This window comes from Carlito syrichta, unplaced genomic scaffold (genome assembly GCF_000164805.1).
Source record: "Carlito syrichta isolate Samal-C Ts95f unplaced genomic scaffold, Tarsius_syrichta-2.0.1 Scaffold142856, whole genome shotgun sequence".
Taxonomy (NCBI): domain Eukaryota; kingdom Metazoa; phylum Chordata; class Mammalia; order Primates; family Tarsiidae; genus Carlito; species Carlito syrichta.
Window position 1 is genome coordinate 325,766 of NW_007086952.1, and position 14,643 is coordinate 340,408.

The 14,643-nt window shown below is 44.9% G+C and overlaps 2 protein-coding genes across 2 annotated transcripts in view; both read left to right on the plus strand.

Annotated features, from left to right (window-relative positions):
• The window catches only part of SETDB1 (SET domain bifurcated 1), an 18,259-nt gene extending 11,182 nt beyond the window's left edge, over window positions 1-7,077 (plus strand). The window contains exons 6-12 of the mRNA XM_021708526.1: window positions 1,449-1,574; window positions 1,759-1,960; window positions 2,512-2,585; window positions 3,800-3,990; window positions 4,531-4,660; window positions 6,682-6,829; window positions 6,915-7,077. Of these exons, the coding sequence (XP_021564201.1) occupies window positions 1,449-1,574; window positions 1,759-1,960; window positions 2,512-2,585; window positions 3,800-3,990; window positions 4,531-4,660; window positions 6,682-6,829; window positions 6,915-7,077 (1,034 nt within the window). The remainder of the gene's footprint in view (window positions 1-1,448; window positions 1,575-1,758; window positions 1,961-2,511; window positions 2,586-3,799; window positions 3,991-4,530; window positions 4,661-6,681; window positions 6,830-6,914) is intronic.
• Window positions 7,078-8,308: 1,231 nt separating this feature from the next.
• LOC110594808 (histone-lysine N-methyltransferase SETDB1) overlaps window positions 8,309-14,643 on the plus strand; it is a 12,102-nt gene continuing 5,767 nt past the window's right edge. Inside the window, exons 1-2 of the mRNA XM_021708525.1 lie at window positions 8,309-9,079; window positions 9,365-9,481. Coding sequence (XP_021564200.1) covers window positions 8,526-9,079; window positions 9,365-9,481 — 671 coding nt within the window. The 5' untranslated portion in view covers window positions 8,309-8,525. The remainder of the gene's footprint in view (window positions 9,080-9,364; window positions 9,482-14,643) is intronic.

Consider the following 14,643-nt stretch of genomic DNA (forward strand, 5'->3'; position numbering starts at 1 on the left):
CTCTCGAACCTGCGGGCTCAGGCAATCCACTCACCTCAGCCTCCCAAAGCGCAGGATTACAGGCTGAGCCACCGAGCCCAGCTACTTCAACTCTTTTATAAGGGAGTCTGAGGGAGGCTTTGTAGAATGGGGCTATTGATAGAAACCCTGCAGGAAAATGTTTTATAAATGTTACTTAGCATTTAATGAGTGGTATTTACTATTGCTGTTAAAAAGAATTTGGAAACATCTAGTTAAAGGTAGATGTTCAAGCTGGGCTTGGGTGTGTGTCACTGCACTCCAGCCTGGGCAACAGAGTAAGACTCCAACTCAAAAAAAAAGGTAGATGTTCAGTCAGGCGCGATGGCTCAGCCTGTAATCCCAGTTCTTTGGGAGGCCAAAGCGAGTGGATCACCCAAACCCGGGGGTCCAAGACCAGCCTGGGCAACTTGATGAGACCTCAACTCTATAATAAATCACAAAAACTAGCTGGGCATGGTGGAGTGCATCTGTAGTTCCAGCTGTTTGGAAGACTGAGGCGGAAGGGTCGCCTAAGACCAGCAGGTCGAGACTGTGTTGGCCGTGAGTGTGCCATTGCACTCCAACCTGGGCAATGAAAGAGACTCCAATTCCATTAAAAGGCGGCAGGGAGATGTTCTTGGATTACATGGGGACTTCAGCTATTAAAGTTTCTCCTGCTACCAAAAACAATTGAGTTGCTGGACCTGGTGGCTCACGCCTATAATCCCAACACTTTGAGAGGTAGAGGCAAGAGGATTCTGTAAACCCCTGGGTTCGAGACCAACCTGGGCAACTTGGCGAAACCTCATCTCTACAATAAATAAAAATAAAAAATAGCTGGACTTGGTGGCTCAGCCTGTAATCCCGTGTCTTTGGGAGGCTGAGGTGAGTGGATTGCCTGAGCCCACCGGTTCGAGACCCGCCTGGGCAACTTGGCGAGACCTCATCTCTACAATAAATAAAAATGAGCCGGGCGTGGTAGTGCGCACCTGTAGTTCCAGCTACTTGGAAGGCTGAGGCAGAAGGATTGCCGGAGCCCAGCAGGTCGAGGCTGCGGTGGCTGCGACCGGCCATTGCACTCCAGTCTGGGTGACAGAGTGAGACTCCAACTCAAAAAAAAAAAAAAAAAATAGCCAGCTGTGGTGGCACTCACCTGTGATTTCAGCTACTTGGAAGGCTCAGGTGGAAGGATCACCTGAGCCCAGCAGGTCAAGGCTGCAGTGACTGTGAGTGACAGAGTGAGACTCCGACTCAAAAAAGACGAAAAAACAGCTGAGTTATCTGTGTTCTGTGTTTCTGCCTTTGGCCAGGAGAGCAGCAAAAGTGGCTAAGGATCAAAAATTATCCCATTTCCCGGATTACCCTACTGCCCTCTTTACCTTTTCATTCTCTACGTCTGTGTGATCTGTGGCATAACTCTGTAAAATAACTTTGCTTTCTTCTATTAGGAACTTTGAGTCAGATGTCTGGAGAACTAAGCAAAGATGGTGACCTGATAGTCAGCATGCGGATTCTGGGCAAGAAGAGAACTAAGACATGGCACAAAGGCACCCTTATCGCCATTCAGTCTGTTGGTACGTGCAAGTTAGAGAAAGCACTAATGAGAGGAAGCCTGCGTACCCCCACTGCTGATGGTTTCTTTTCCGTACAGCTTCTCTTTTGGCTCTCACCTAGCAACCAGGATTTACACAGAAACTGACAATTGTTGTTTTTTCTTCTTTGTTTATTTAAATTTGTTTATCTTTCCCTTTTACTCAGGGCCAGGGAAGAAGTACAAGGTGAAATTTGACAACAAAGGAAAGAGTCTGCTGTCGGGGAACCATATTGCCTATGATTACCACCCTCCAGCTGAAAAGCTGTATGTGGGCAGTCGGGTGGTGGCCAAATACAAAGATGGAAATCAGGTCTGGCTCTATGCTGGCATTGTAGCTGAGACACCGAACAACAAAAACAAGTTCAGGTACCTGGACAGAGGAGTGTAAAGAGAGTAGAGTCTGGGAGCACAGTATCTGCCCCATGCATGCCATAGTCCAGATCCCCAACTGGCTCTTGTGTTTTGAGTCCTCAGTGGCCAGAGACCCTTTCTCTTCATTGCCACAGGACTCATGTCAGTGATTCTTGCTCCTTCTTTCTCCTTTAATTTTCCATTTCTCAAAGAGAAAAGTAGGAGGAGACTAATCAGGATTAATTAATAGGGGAATCGAGGATTTATGTAGCAGGAAGAAATGAAGTGGAGACTAAATGGCTAGCAGCAGCAGAGGAGTCTGATAGAGGAACAAGAATAAATGGTTTTTGGAAAAGTAGGGATATGTTGGTTAGATTAAGGGAAAATGCCTCAATCTTAGGGTGGGGAAGAAAGAAAAACAGAAAGAAGGTAGCAGACTAGAATATCTTTCCTAGAGTATGTCCTGTTGTGATCCAAAGGAGTGGAAGTTAGGATAAAATAATTTCTGTACATCATGTTAAATATCGTAACCCCCAGATCTTTCTGCTGTCCTTTTTCCCTTACAGGTTTCTCATTTTCTTTGATGATGGTTATGCTTCCTATGTCACACAGTCTGAACTGTATCCCATTTGCCGACCATGTGAGTGTTCCTCCTTTCTCCCTTAGCACTACCAATTTTCTCTTCCACTTTGTATTTCTTAAGATGCCCTGTTGAAAAGCCTGGTGTTTTTGGTGCTTCAGCCTCAAAGAGCACAAGTTTGGTTGATGTCCTTTGAGCGATACAGCTTTGTTGTTTATCTCTAGGGCTGGGTCTTTGTAGACAAAAGTGAGACACTAGGAAATTATGATTGACCTTGGATGGACTGCTCATGTATAGATGTGTTTCGATTTTATTTCTCAGTGGGTTAGGTTAGGAAAGGTGTTACTGCTTTCCTGATCTCATGCTGCACTTACATTTGCATAAATCTGTAAGCTGCATATTGCTTTCTACAGAAGTTAGGTTAGATAGAGCTTCCTGCTGTCTTCTGTACTTGTTTATCTGGCTTTGGGACAGACTCCTACAAAAGCAACCATTTTTAATTGCAAAAGAATCTACTAACACAGCTGTGTTTACGAATAACATGGCCGTGAACACATTCTGAGTCCCTTAATAACCTAATAGAGAATGAGAAGGACAAATTTTAAAATTAATTTAATGATGCCACCTGATCTTTTAAAATTTACCACTAGAGGTCAGGTGCGATGACTCAAGCCTGTAATCCAAGCACTTTGGAAATCCAATGCAAGAGGATTGCCTGAACTCAGGGGTTCGAGACCTGAGCAACATGGCGAGACCTCATCTCTACAATAAGTAAAAATATTAGCCAGGCGTGGTGGAACATGCCTTTGGTTCCAGCTACTTGGAAGGCCTAGGGGGAAGGATCACCTGAGCCCAGCAGTTTGAGGCTATGGCGGCCATGAGCATGCCACTGCACTCCAGTCTGGGCAACAGAGTGAGACTCCAACTCAAAAAAAAAAAATTACCACTAGACTTATATCAACAAGTAAGCAAGAATTTCCACATGAATTTCTAAGGAGAAATATCCATTTGTATGAAATAAGTGAATCACCTATATTTATATATTACTTATTCAATATTTACTTGACTTTTAGTATTTACTTGATTTGTAAGTTTTTGCAACTTATACATTAGGTTTATTACATAGGTGGTCTTGACTTTGCTTCCCTTGAGATTATGAATTCATTTTTTTCTTTCCCTCCCAACTTGAAAAATATCAAATGTCTCCTTGCCAAACATTTTTCCCAGTTAAGACACTCTCTACCAGCACCCTCAGCTCTACTTTCTTGAAATAGTGAAAAAGACTTGGGAGGACGTAGAAGACATCTCCTGCCGAGACTTCATAGAAGAGTATATCACCGCCTACCCCAACCGCCCCATGGTGCTGCTTAAGAATGGCCAGCTTATCAAGACCGAGTGGGAAGGCACCTGGTGGAAGTCCCGAGTTGAGGAAGTAGATGGCAGCCTAGTCAGGATCCTCTTCCTGGTACTGTTCTTCCCTAGAATTTTGGAGGCAGAGATCAGCGTGGGCTGGATAGGTGGGACTTAAGAGGCAATAATAAGGATGATATCATAGCTGTTCCATAGCTTTCCTCTTTCTTTTTTTCTTTTTTGAGTTGGAGTCTCAGTCTGTCACCCAGACTGGAGGGCAGTGGCACACTCACGGCCACCCCAGTGTCAACCTGCTGGGCTCCGGCAATCCTTTCACCTCAGCCTTCCAGGTAGCCGGAACTACAGGCATGCGCTACCTTGCCTGGCTAATTTTTTGATTTGTTGTAGAGATGAGGTCTCGCCAAGGTGCCCAGGCTGTTCTCGAACCCGTGGGCTCAGGCAATACCCTCACCTCAGTCTCCCAAAGTGCTGGGATTACAGGCTTGAGCCACCACACCCGGCCAAATTATATATCTTTTGATTATATATCTTTTGATTTTACAGAGGTGCCACATGGTATGTATTCTCCACACAGGACAGAATAGATTCTAACTTTAACCTGTTTCCCCCATCTTCCTTTTCTCCAATCCCCCAGGATGACAAAAGATGTGAATGGATCTATCGAGGCTCTACACGGCTGGAGCCCATGTTCAGCATGAAGACATCCTCAGCCTCTGCACTGGAAAAGAAGCAAGGAGGACAGCTGAGGACACGTCCAAATATGGGTATGTCCTGAAAGATACTGGGGGCTGGGCGTGGTGGCTTGCGCCTGTAATCCCAACACTTTGGGAGGCCGAGGCGGAGAGTTGCTTCAGTCTGCAGGTTCGAGACCAGCCTGGGCAACATGGTGAGACCTCATCTCTACAATAAATCAAAAAATTAGCCAGGTGTGGTAGCACACAACTGTAGTTCCAGCTACTTGGAAAGCTGAGGCGGAAGGATCGCCAGAGACCAGCAGGTCGAGGCTGGGTTGGCTGTGAGTGTGCCATTGCACTCCAGCCTAAGCAACAGAGTGAGACTCCAAGTCAAAAAAATAAATAAAAGAGAGACAGAGAGAGATACTTGGGGGAAGAAAGAAACAGTATAAACCAGCAAAGGTGGTTATTTATATACAGTAGCTATCCTTTGTTTACCAGGGTGGCAATACTAACTCATTAGAAACAGGACTTGCGAGCTAGGCTCAGTGGCTCACCTAATCCCACAGTTTGGAAGACTCAGGTGAGTGAATTGCCTGAGCCCGCGGGTTCGAGACTCGCCTGGGCAACTTGGTGAGACCTCATCTCTACAATAAATCAAAAAATTAGCCGGGCATGGTAGCGTGCGCCTGTAGTTCCACCTACTTGGAAGGTTGAGGCGCAAGGATTGCCAGAGCCCAGCAGGTCAAGGCTGCGGTGGCCGGGACCAGCCACTGCACTCCAGTCTGGGTGACAGAGTGAGACTCCAACTCAAAAAAAAAAAAAATGCATTTTTAAAAATATTCCTTAGGCTGGGTGTGGTGGCTCACACCTGTTATCCTAGCACTTTGGGAGGCAGAGGAGAGAGATTTGCCTGAGCCCAGAGGTTCGAGACGAGCCTGGACAATATGATGAGATCTCATCTCTACAATAAATCAAAAAATTATCTGGGTGTGGTGACATACGCCTGTGGTTCCAGCTGCTTGAAAGGTTGAGGCTGAAGGATCACCTGAGCCCAGCAGGTCAAGGCTGTGGTGGCTGTGAGCGTGCCACTGCACTCTAGCCTAGGCAATAGAATGAGACTCCTACTCAAAAAAATAAAGAAAGAAAAATATTCCTCAAAGTATAATGTAATTGATAAGATAAATCATCTGAGGCAGGATGATATAAAGTCTTATCCAAGGCTAGGCATCCAGTTGGGAGGCTAAGGTGGGAGAATTGCTTGAGGCTATCCTGGGCAACATAGCAACACCCCATCTCTACAAAAAATAAAATTTAAAAATTAGCCAAGTGTGGTGGCATGTACTTGCAGTCCCTGCTACTTGGGAGGCTGAGGCAGGAGGACTGCTTGAAGCACAGGAGTTCAAAGTTAAAGTGAGCGGGGCTCAGTGGCTCAGCGGCTCAGCCTGTAATCCCACCCCTTTGGGAGGCCGAGGTGAGTGGATTGCCTGAGCCTGCGGGTTCGGGACCCGCCTGGGCAACTTGACAAGACCTTATCTCTACAATAAATGAAAAAATCAGCCAGGCGTGGTAGGGTGCACCTGTAGTTCTAGCTACTCGGAAGGCTGAGGCGGAAGGATCGCTGGAGCCCAGCAGGTCGAGGCTGCGGTGGCCAGGAGCAGCCATTGCACTCCAGTCTGGGTGACAGAGTGAGACTCCAACTCAAAAAATAAAATAAAATAAAAGAGTCTTATCTATACTTACCTGGCAGGGGAGATACCATGATCACAAGGGTGGTTTTCCCAGGACAAGGTTTATCCATCATACTCTGAATGTGTTCACTCTTGTTATTTCCCCAAATGTGGAAGACTCAACTGCATGGTTTGTGTTAGTGGGAGACTGTGTTTGCACTCTCCCTTGGAAAAAAAAACAAAAAGAAGTCTTATCTAAGTCAAACCAACATATGCCAGCATTCCCCCTCATTGATGTCAGTAATAGAAACCGATAGTCTTAGACTTAGAATGTTTCCATTGCTGCTTTTTTTATATTGTAATATTGTATCCGTTAAGGATCAGGTGTGTGAATGACTGCAGCTATTGTCTTCTTAGTGTTCAATTGCCTTTTTCCTATAGGTGCTGTGAGGAGCAAAGGCCCTGTTGTCCAATACACACAGGACCTGACCAGTACTGGAACCCAATTCAAGCCAATGGAGCCCCCACAGCCTACAGCTCCGCCTGCCCCACCTGCTCCACCTCTATCCCCCCAAGCAGGTGACAGTGAGTGAGTGCTATTCTTTTTTCTTCAGTTTCTTTCATATTACACTTTTTGCATTCGTTACTATATAATCTCCTTTCTAATTTCCTAGAAGCTTGGAAAGCCAACTTGCCCAATCACGGAAGCAGGTAGCTAAAAAGAGCACATCTTTCCGACCAGGATCTGTGGGCTCTGGTCAGTCCTCCCCTACATCTCCTACACTCAGTGAAAGTGTCCCTGGTGGGAAACCTGCGGTCAACCAAACATATAGGTGAGAAAATCTCAGGTTCTCTGTGGGCCTGTTGGCAATGTGGACTGAGTGGTAACTGTGTAGAGAGAAGTTTCATGACTCTGAGGGGCTTAGTTTCAGCTTATGATGGTGAGAAGCTTGGACTTGAAAAGGAAACTTTAACCTTAAAAGATTCTCAGAGATAGAAAATAAGATAATCCCAGCACTTTGGGAGGTGGAGGCGAGAGGATTGCCTGCGTCCATGGTTTGAGACCAGCCTGGACAACATGGTGAGACCTCATCTCTGCAATAAATCAAAAAATTAGCTGGGCATAGTGGTGTGCACCTGTAGCTCCAGTTACTTGCAAGACTGCGGTAGAAGGATCGCCTGAGCCCAGCAAATCGAGGCTACGGTGGCCCTGAATTTGCCATTGCACTCCAACTTGGGTGATAGAGTGAGACTCCAACTCAAAAAAGAAAGAAAACACCATAACTTCTTTTCTTGAATCCTGGAAGTTAGTAAGGACATTTATAGGACAACAGCAGACAAAAAGCATTGGTAGAAGACTGGACTCTACCTCCACAATTCACAGGCAAATATATTTTATTTATTTATTTTTATTTTATTCTATTTACTTTTTTAAGATTGAAACATATAGTTTCTTTAGAAAGTAAATAAGAGAGAGAGAGGAGATTCACATTCCTAAGGTAGGAGGGCACCAAATCCAAGAAACATGCAGGCCATAGCTCAAAGAGCCACATGGACACACCAGAGTTTAACAAAGTAGTAACCAGGCAAATACATTGTAGGAAAAGGTACATGATTTAAATAGAGTTGTTATATTATTAGTCCATTTTTATGTTGAAATACCTGAGGCTGGGCAATTTATAAAGAAAAGATGTTTATTTGGCTCACAGTTTAGCATGGTGCTGGCATCTGTTTGGCTTCTGGTAGGGCCTCAGGAAGCTTTTACGTGTGGCAGAATGCACGAGGAGATGGTGTGTCACATACGAGAGTAGAAGCAAGAGAGAGAGGAGGTGCCAGGATCTTAAACAGGCAACTCTTACATGAACTAACAGAGTAAGAACTTGCTCATTATGGCAAAAACAACCCCAAGCCATTCATGAGGGACCTGCCTTCATGACCTAGGCATCTCCCATGAGGTCCCACCTCCAACTTGGGGTCACATTTCAACATGAGATTTGGAGGGGACAACATCCAAATTATATCATGCTGTCAGTCAGTGAAGAGTAACCAGGAGTTTCATTGGCCAGGTTTGGTAAAGGGAGGATCTTTCTCGTGTCATCTTTGGCTTTAAGAGCACAGCCTTTTGGAAAGATGAGAGAATGACTTAACTAGCTGGAAGATAATGATACAAGAGAGGTCCTGTTGCCTTCTGATCTGATCACCTGCATCTCATTTGCAGGTCACCTTTAGGCTCAACAACTCCTGCACCTCCCTCAGCCCCTGCAGCGCCGCCAGCCTTCCATGGCATGCTGGAGCGTGCCCCCGCAGAGCCCTCCTACCGTGCTCCCATGGAGAAGCTTTTCTATTTACCTCATGTGTGCAGCTATACTTGTCTGTCTCGGATCAGACCTATAAGGAATGAGCAGTACCGGGGCAGGAACCCTCTGTTGGTCCCGTTGCTCTATGACTTTCGGCGGATGACAGCCCGTCGTCGAGTTAACCGCAAGATGGGCTTTCATGTTATCTATAAGACACCCTGTGGTCTCTGCCTTCGGACAATGCAGGAGATTGAACGCTACCTTTTTGAGACTGGCTGTGACTTCCTCTTCCTGGAGATGTTCTGTTTGGATCCATATGTTCTTGTGGACCGGAAGTTTCAGCCCTATAAGCCTTTTTACTATATTTTGGACATCACTTATGGGAAGGAAGATGTTCCCCTATCCTGTGTCAATGAGATTGACACAACCCCCCCACCTCAGGTGGCCTACAGCAAGGAACGTATCCCGGGCAAGGGTGTTTTCATTAACACAGGTCCTGAATTTCTGGTTGGCTGTGACTGCAAGGATGGATGTCGGGACAAGTGAGTTGGTGGGGGAGTTGCTACCCTTGCCTCCAACTCTGTGATGGTTTCCTTTCTTTTTACTCTTCCTTTGCCTTGCATCTGTACTGCTTTCTCCATCTTCCTTTACCTCTTCCGTTAGCTGCAACTCCTACTCCTGCCATAAGCCTCCATGAAAGCCATGAGGTAGGGAGGCTGGAGTCTGACATGGCCACACTGAGTAACCCTCCATACATGTGTCTTCTGTTGTTGTTTTCTCTGATCATCCCCACTTTTCCTGTGTTTCCCTCTGTCTTATTTATACAGGTCCAAGTGTGCCTGCCATCAGCTAACTATCCAGGCTACAGCCTGTACCCCAGGGGGCCAAATCAATCCTAACTCTGGCTACCAGTACAAGAGACTAGAAGAGTGTCTGCCCACAGGGTGAGTAGTCGGGATGGTGGGACACTCAGAGACTGAGGAGCACGTTCTTATTTTTCTGTGCTTGTAGGAACCATTAGAAATCAATAGATTGGAACCAAAAATAAAATACCAAAATGTGTATGCTATTAACTAAATCTTAATTCCTGAATTTCCAGCACATTTCTTTCTATGGCTTTCCCTGAAATGAAGACATAGAATGGTTGAATAGTGTATCTAGCAATTTTCTGTTGCAAAAAACAATGGTGTTAATTTCATAGTTGTCTGAATGTTCTAAGAGATTCTTATTTACTCTTGCAAGTGAAATGTGTTCAGAGAGGAAAAATAGGCGGGAGCTGATTATATAGGGCTTTGTAAACCAGAATGAAACGTTAGAATCAAATTTTTGGTGTTTAAGTCTTTAAAGTAGGCAAGTGATGTGATTTGCCTTTTTTAGGATTAATCTAACTTTGTGGAGCATAGGTCTTAGGACGGCAAAGGCAGAATTTGGAATACCAATTGGATAATTACAGGGGTATAGGTGAGAGTGGGGTGGCCCTTGTACTAGATTAGAGGTGGCAATAGAGGTGAAAGAGAATGGATTTGGGATGCATTAGGAAGTAAGAGCTATAGAAATTGGTAGATTGGCCGGGCTCGGTGGCTCAGCCTGTAATCTCAGCACTTTGGGAAGCCGAGGCAAGTGGATTGCCTGACCGCTGGTTTGAGACCAGCCTGGGCAACTTGGCGAGACCTCGTCTCTACAATAAAAATAAAAAAATTAGCTGGGCGTGGTAGTGCGCGCCTGTAGTTCTGGCTACTGGGAGGGCTAAGGCAGAAGGATCGCCAGAGCACAGCAGGTTGACGCTGGGGTGGCTGTGAGTATGCCACTGCACTCCAGCCTGGGCAACAGAGTGAGACTCCAACTCAAAAAAAAAAAAGAAAGAACTTGATTGATTGTGGAGTGGGAGGGAACGAGTGGAATCAAGGACAGTTCCTAAATTTTTGGTTTTCGCAACTAGGCAAATGTTGGTGCTTTTTATTGAGATGGAAGACTAAAGGAGTTGCAGGTTTAAGTGAAATTCAACTTTTGGCCATGTTAAGCTTGAAATGCCTATTAGGCAATCCAAGTGGAATTGTCAAGAAGACAGTGGGATTTCTGGAGAGAAGTATAAGGGCTGGACTTACAGATTTTGAAATCATCAGCACAGGAGTAATATTTAAAGCCTGAATAAGTTGTCTACAGAAAATGTTGATAATAAAGAAAGAGGCCCGGGAATAAGCCCTGGGTGCCCCAGCATTTAGAGGTTGATTAGAGGAGGTAGAGCTAGTGTATGAGGCTGAGAAGCACAGAGCCTCTGCAGGAAGCTGAGGTGAGAAAATCACCTGAGTCCAGGAGTTCAAGGCTCAGTGAGCTATGATCACACCACTACACTACAGTCTAGGTGACAGAGTGAGACCCTGTCTCTAAAAAAGAGGAACGCAATGAAAGAGTGGGATATAGCACAGTAAACTGGTGTATATTAGGTGGACTAATAAACATACTATTCAAGATAAATAACTAATAGAACAGTAGAGGAGAAAAGCAGCAATGAAATAATTCAGAAAGACCGGGCTAGGTGGCTCAGCCCGTCATCCCAGCACTTGGAGGCTAGGTGAGTGGATTGCCTGATTCCTTGAGTTTGAGACCTGCCTGGGCAACTTGGTGAGACCTCATCTCTACAGTAAATAAAAAAAAAAAAATTGGCCAGGCATGGTTGCGCGTGCCTGTAGTTCCAGCTACTTGGAAGGCTGAGGCGGAAGGATCACCAGAGACCAGCAGCTCAAGGCTGCGGTGGCCAGGAGCAGCCACTGCACTCCAATCTGGGTGACAGAGTGAGACTCCAACTCAAAAAAAAAAAGAAAGAATTCAGAAAATATCCCATAATTGAAGAGTCAATCCCGAATTGAGAGAGCCAGTTAGTTCCTAGCATAATGAATGAGAATAAATCGCCACTAAGAGACATGATCATAAAATGTCACTGAGGACAAAAAGAAAGTCTAAAAGCTTCTAGACAAGAAAAATAGACCGTATTAAAAAACTAGACTTCAGCTTTATCTCTTAAGAAAAAAAAAAAAGAAATTGTTTCAGTCCTCCCAAAATAACACTGGAAGCCAGGTAACAATTGAGGAATCTATTCAGTAGTCTTAAGGGAAAATTATTTCCAATCTAGGAGTCTAAACTCTGGCAAACTATCAATTAATGTCAAGGTAGGCTAAAGACTTTTTTTAGACATGCAGTGCCTCAGAGTTTGTCGTTATTTCACTTCTGAGGAAATTACTGAAAATGTTTGCCAAGATGAGGGGAAAGCAGGGAAAGAGGGAGGCAGATGCCTCTGTGCGCGAGGCAGAGAGGACAGTGCGTGTGGCCCAGAGCAGGTCAGATGGAGGCTGGAGCAGCTTCTGCAGAAGAACGGGTTTGATGGAAAGCCTGATGCTATTTGAGGACCCTGCTGGGGAGGATGGGGATGAATTTGTGCTGAATACGTTAAAAAACAAAGCTAGGGGAAAGACAGTTCTTAACGTTAGTTGCATATCATTTATGTTTTAATTATAAACAATTCTGAATCTTGTAATAGTGTTTAGATTTGATAATACTAGTACATGAGTGTTCATTTTTTTTTACATATTTGAAATATTTTATTAAAACATTTTCAAATACTCCCAGGCTGTAGTGCAGTGGTGCCATCATAGAGAAGAAAAATGTATTTTTTTTTTCAAATAGCCACAAATAACATGAAACTCCCCCTACTTAGAACTCTTTAATAGCATCTCATCTCACTGTACTTTGGATTTCATTCTGACTCTTAACCTTGGTTATAGAACACTGTTCTGTCTGATCCCTTTCTATCTCCCAATGCTGTTCTGACCACACTGATATTCTTCAGTTCCTAAATCGAGTTCACCCAGTGTGTCCCACCCACTTCTGGAACCTTTGTACATGATGTGCCTTCTTCTTGGCATCATTCCAGATTGCTTTCAGTGGCTATCTTTTTTAACCTTGAGCTCTCAGCTTTTTTTTTGCTTTCTTTTGTTTTTTTGAGTTGGAGTCTTACTCTGTCGCTCAGACTGGAATGCAGTGACATGCTCACAGCCACTGCAGCCTCAACTTGCTGTGCTCAGGCAATCTTTCTGCCTCAGTCTTCTAAGTAACTGGAACTACAAATGTGTGCCACCATGCCTGGCTAATTTTTTTATTATAGAGACGAGGTCTCTCTCTGTTGCCCCGGCTGGAATTAAACCATGGGCTCAAACAGTCCTCTCACCTCTGCTTCCCAAAGCTCTGGGATTACAGGTGTGAGCCACCACCGCGCCTGGCAGAGCTCTCACCTCTTCAGAGATAACTTCCCTGGTTGCTTTAAAATTAGGTCATTTTCAGCACAGCATGGTGGCTCACGCCTATAATCCCAGCACTTTGAGAGATGGAGACAAGAGGATTGCCTGAGCCCAGGGGTTCAAGACCAGCCCAGGCAACTTGGCAAGACCTCATCTCTACAATAAATAAAAAATCTAGCCAGGCGTGGTGACACATGCTTGTGGTTCCAGCTACTTGGAAAGCTGAGGCGGAAGGATTGCCTGAGCCCAGCAGCTGAAGCTTCGGTGGCCATGAGCATGCCATTACACTCTAGCCTGAGTGACAAAGTGAGACTCCAACTCAAAAAACAAAAAACAAAAAAACCTAGGTCATTTTCACTGTTTTAATTCTCTCATTGAACACCGTATTTGTGTTCTTTTTTTTTCAGTTAGAGTCTTACTCTGTCACCCAGGCTGGAGTGCAGTGGCATGCTTACAGCCACTGCAGCCTCAACCTGCTGGACTCAGATGGTCTTTCTGCCTCAGCCTTCCAAGTAGCTGGAACCACAGATGGGTGCCACCATACCAGGCTAGTTTTTTGATTTATTGTGGAGATGAGATCCCGCCAAGTTGTCTAGGCTGATCTTGGATCCCCAGACTCAGGCAGTCCTTCTTACTTCCACCTCCCAAAATGCTGAGATTACAGGCATGAGCCACCATACCTGGCCATGTTTGTGTTCTTTATAGTATTTCTGACAACTATATTTTCTTTGCTGACTTGTTTTTGTTCTGTTTTTTCCATTAGATTGTAAGCTCCATGGTGGCAAAGGTCTTGCCCATCTCTTTGCCTGTCTTGCTCATCATTTTATCACCAGCAGCTAACTTACCCAGTGATAACAACCACTCAAATTTTGCAGAATGAGTGAAAGATACTCAGTATAGCTATTCAAAAGTCTTCATGTGGTAGTGAAGCTGATCCTGTTTTATCAGCTATAAACAGAGGAACAGAGAATATTAACATATTCACCACCGGCAGATTTTTCACTTTCCTAATACTGAGAGCGGGTAAAAATAAAAATAATCTAATGCTGGTTGCCGCAGACTTTTGTTGTTAAACACAAGTGAAATGGTCTTTTCTATATTGTCACCTTTTTAAGCTGGGCACAGTGGCTCATGCCAGTAATCCCAGCACGTTGGGAGACTGAGGGGCGAGGACTACCTGAGACCATGGGTTTGAGACCAGCCTGGGCAACATGGCAAGACCTTGTCTCTACAGTAAGTCAAAAAATCAGCTGGACATGCTGGTGCATGCCAGTGGTTCCAGCTACCTGGAAGGCTGAGGTGGAAGAATTGCCTGAGCCCGGCAGGTTGAGACTGCCGTGGCCGTGAGCATGCCATTGCACTCCAGCCTGGGTGACAGAGTGAGACTTCATCTCAAAAAAATAAAAATAATAAAAAATAAATTGTCACCTTTTTCACAATACAGCTAAAAGTTACAGTCATATCTAGCATTTGCCTCACGTACCACTTTGACTAGCGTTCTGTACTTTGTATTTTTATTTGGATTATAAACCCAAAAAGAGTTTTCCATGATGAAGTAAATGAATGTCAGTTGCAACCAGGAACAGAATTTGGAAAGATGTAAATTCATATCAGTGGTCATAAGTGAGTTAATGTAAACAGCCCTTCTGCAGTGGGGTATTAAAGGACCTTTCAGAGTTTCTTTTTTTTGTGTTGGAGTCTCACTCTGTCATCCAGACTGGAGCGCAGTGGCCGCTCCCGGCCACTGCAGCCTCAACCTGCTGGGCTCCGGCGATCCTTCTGCCTCAGCCTTCCGAGTAGCCGGAATTACAGGC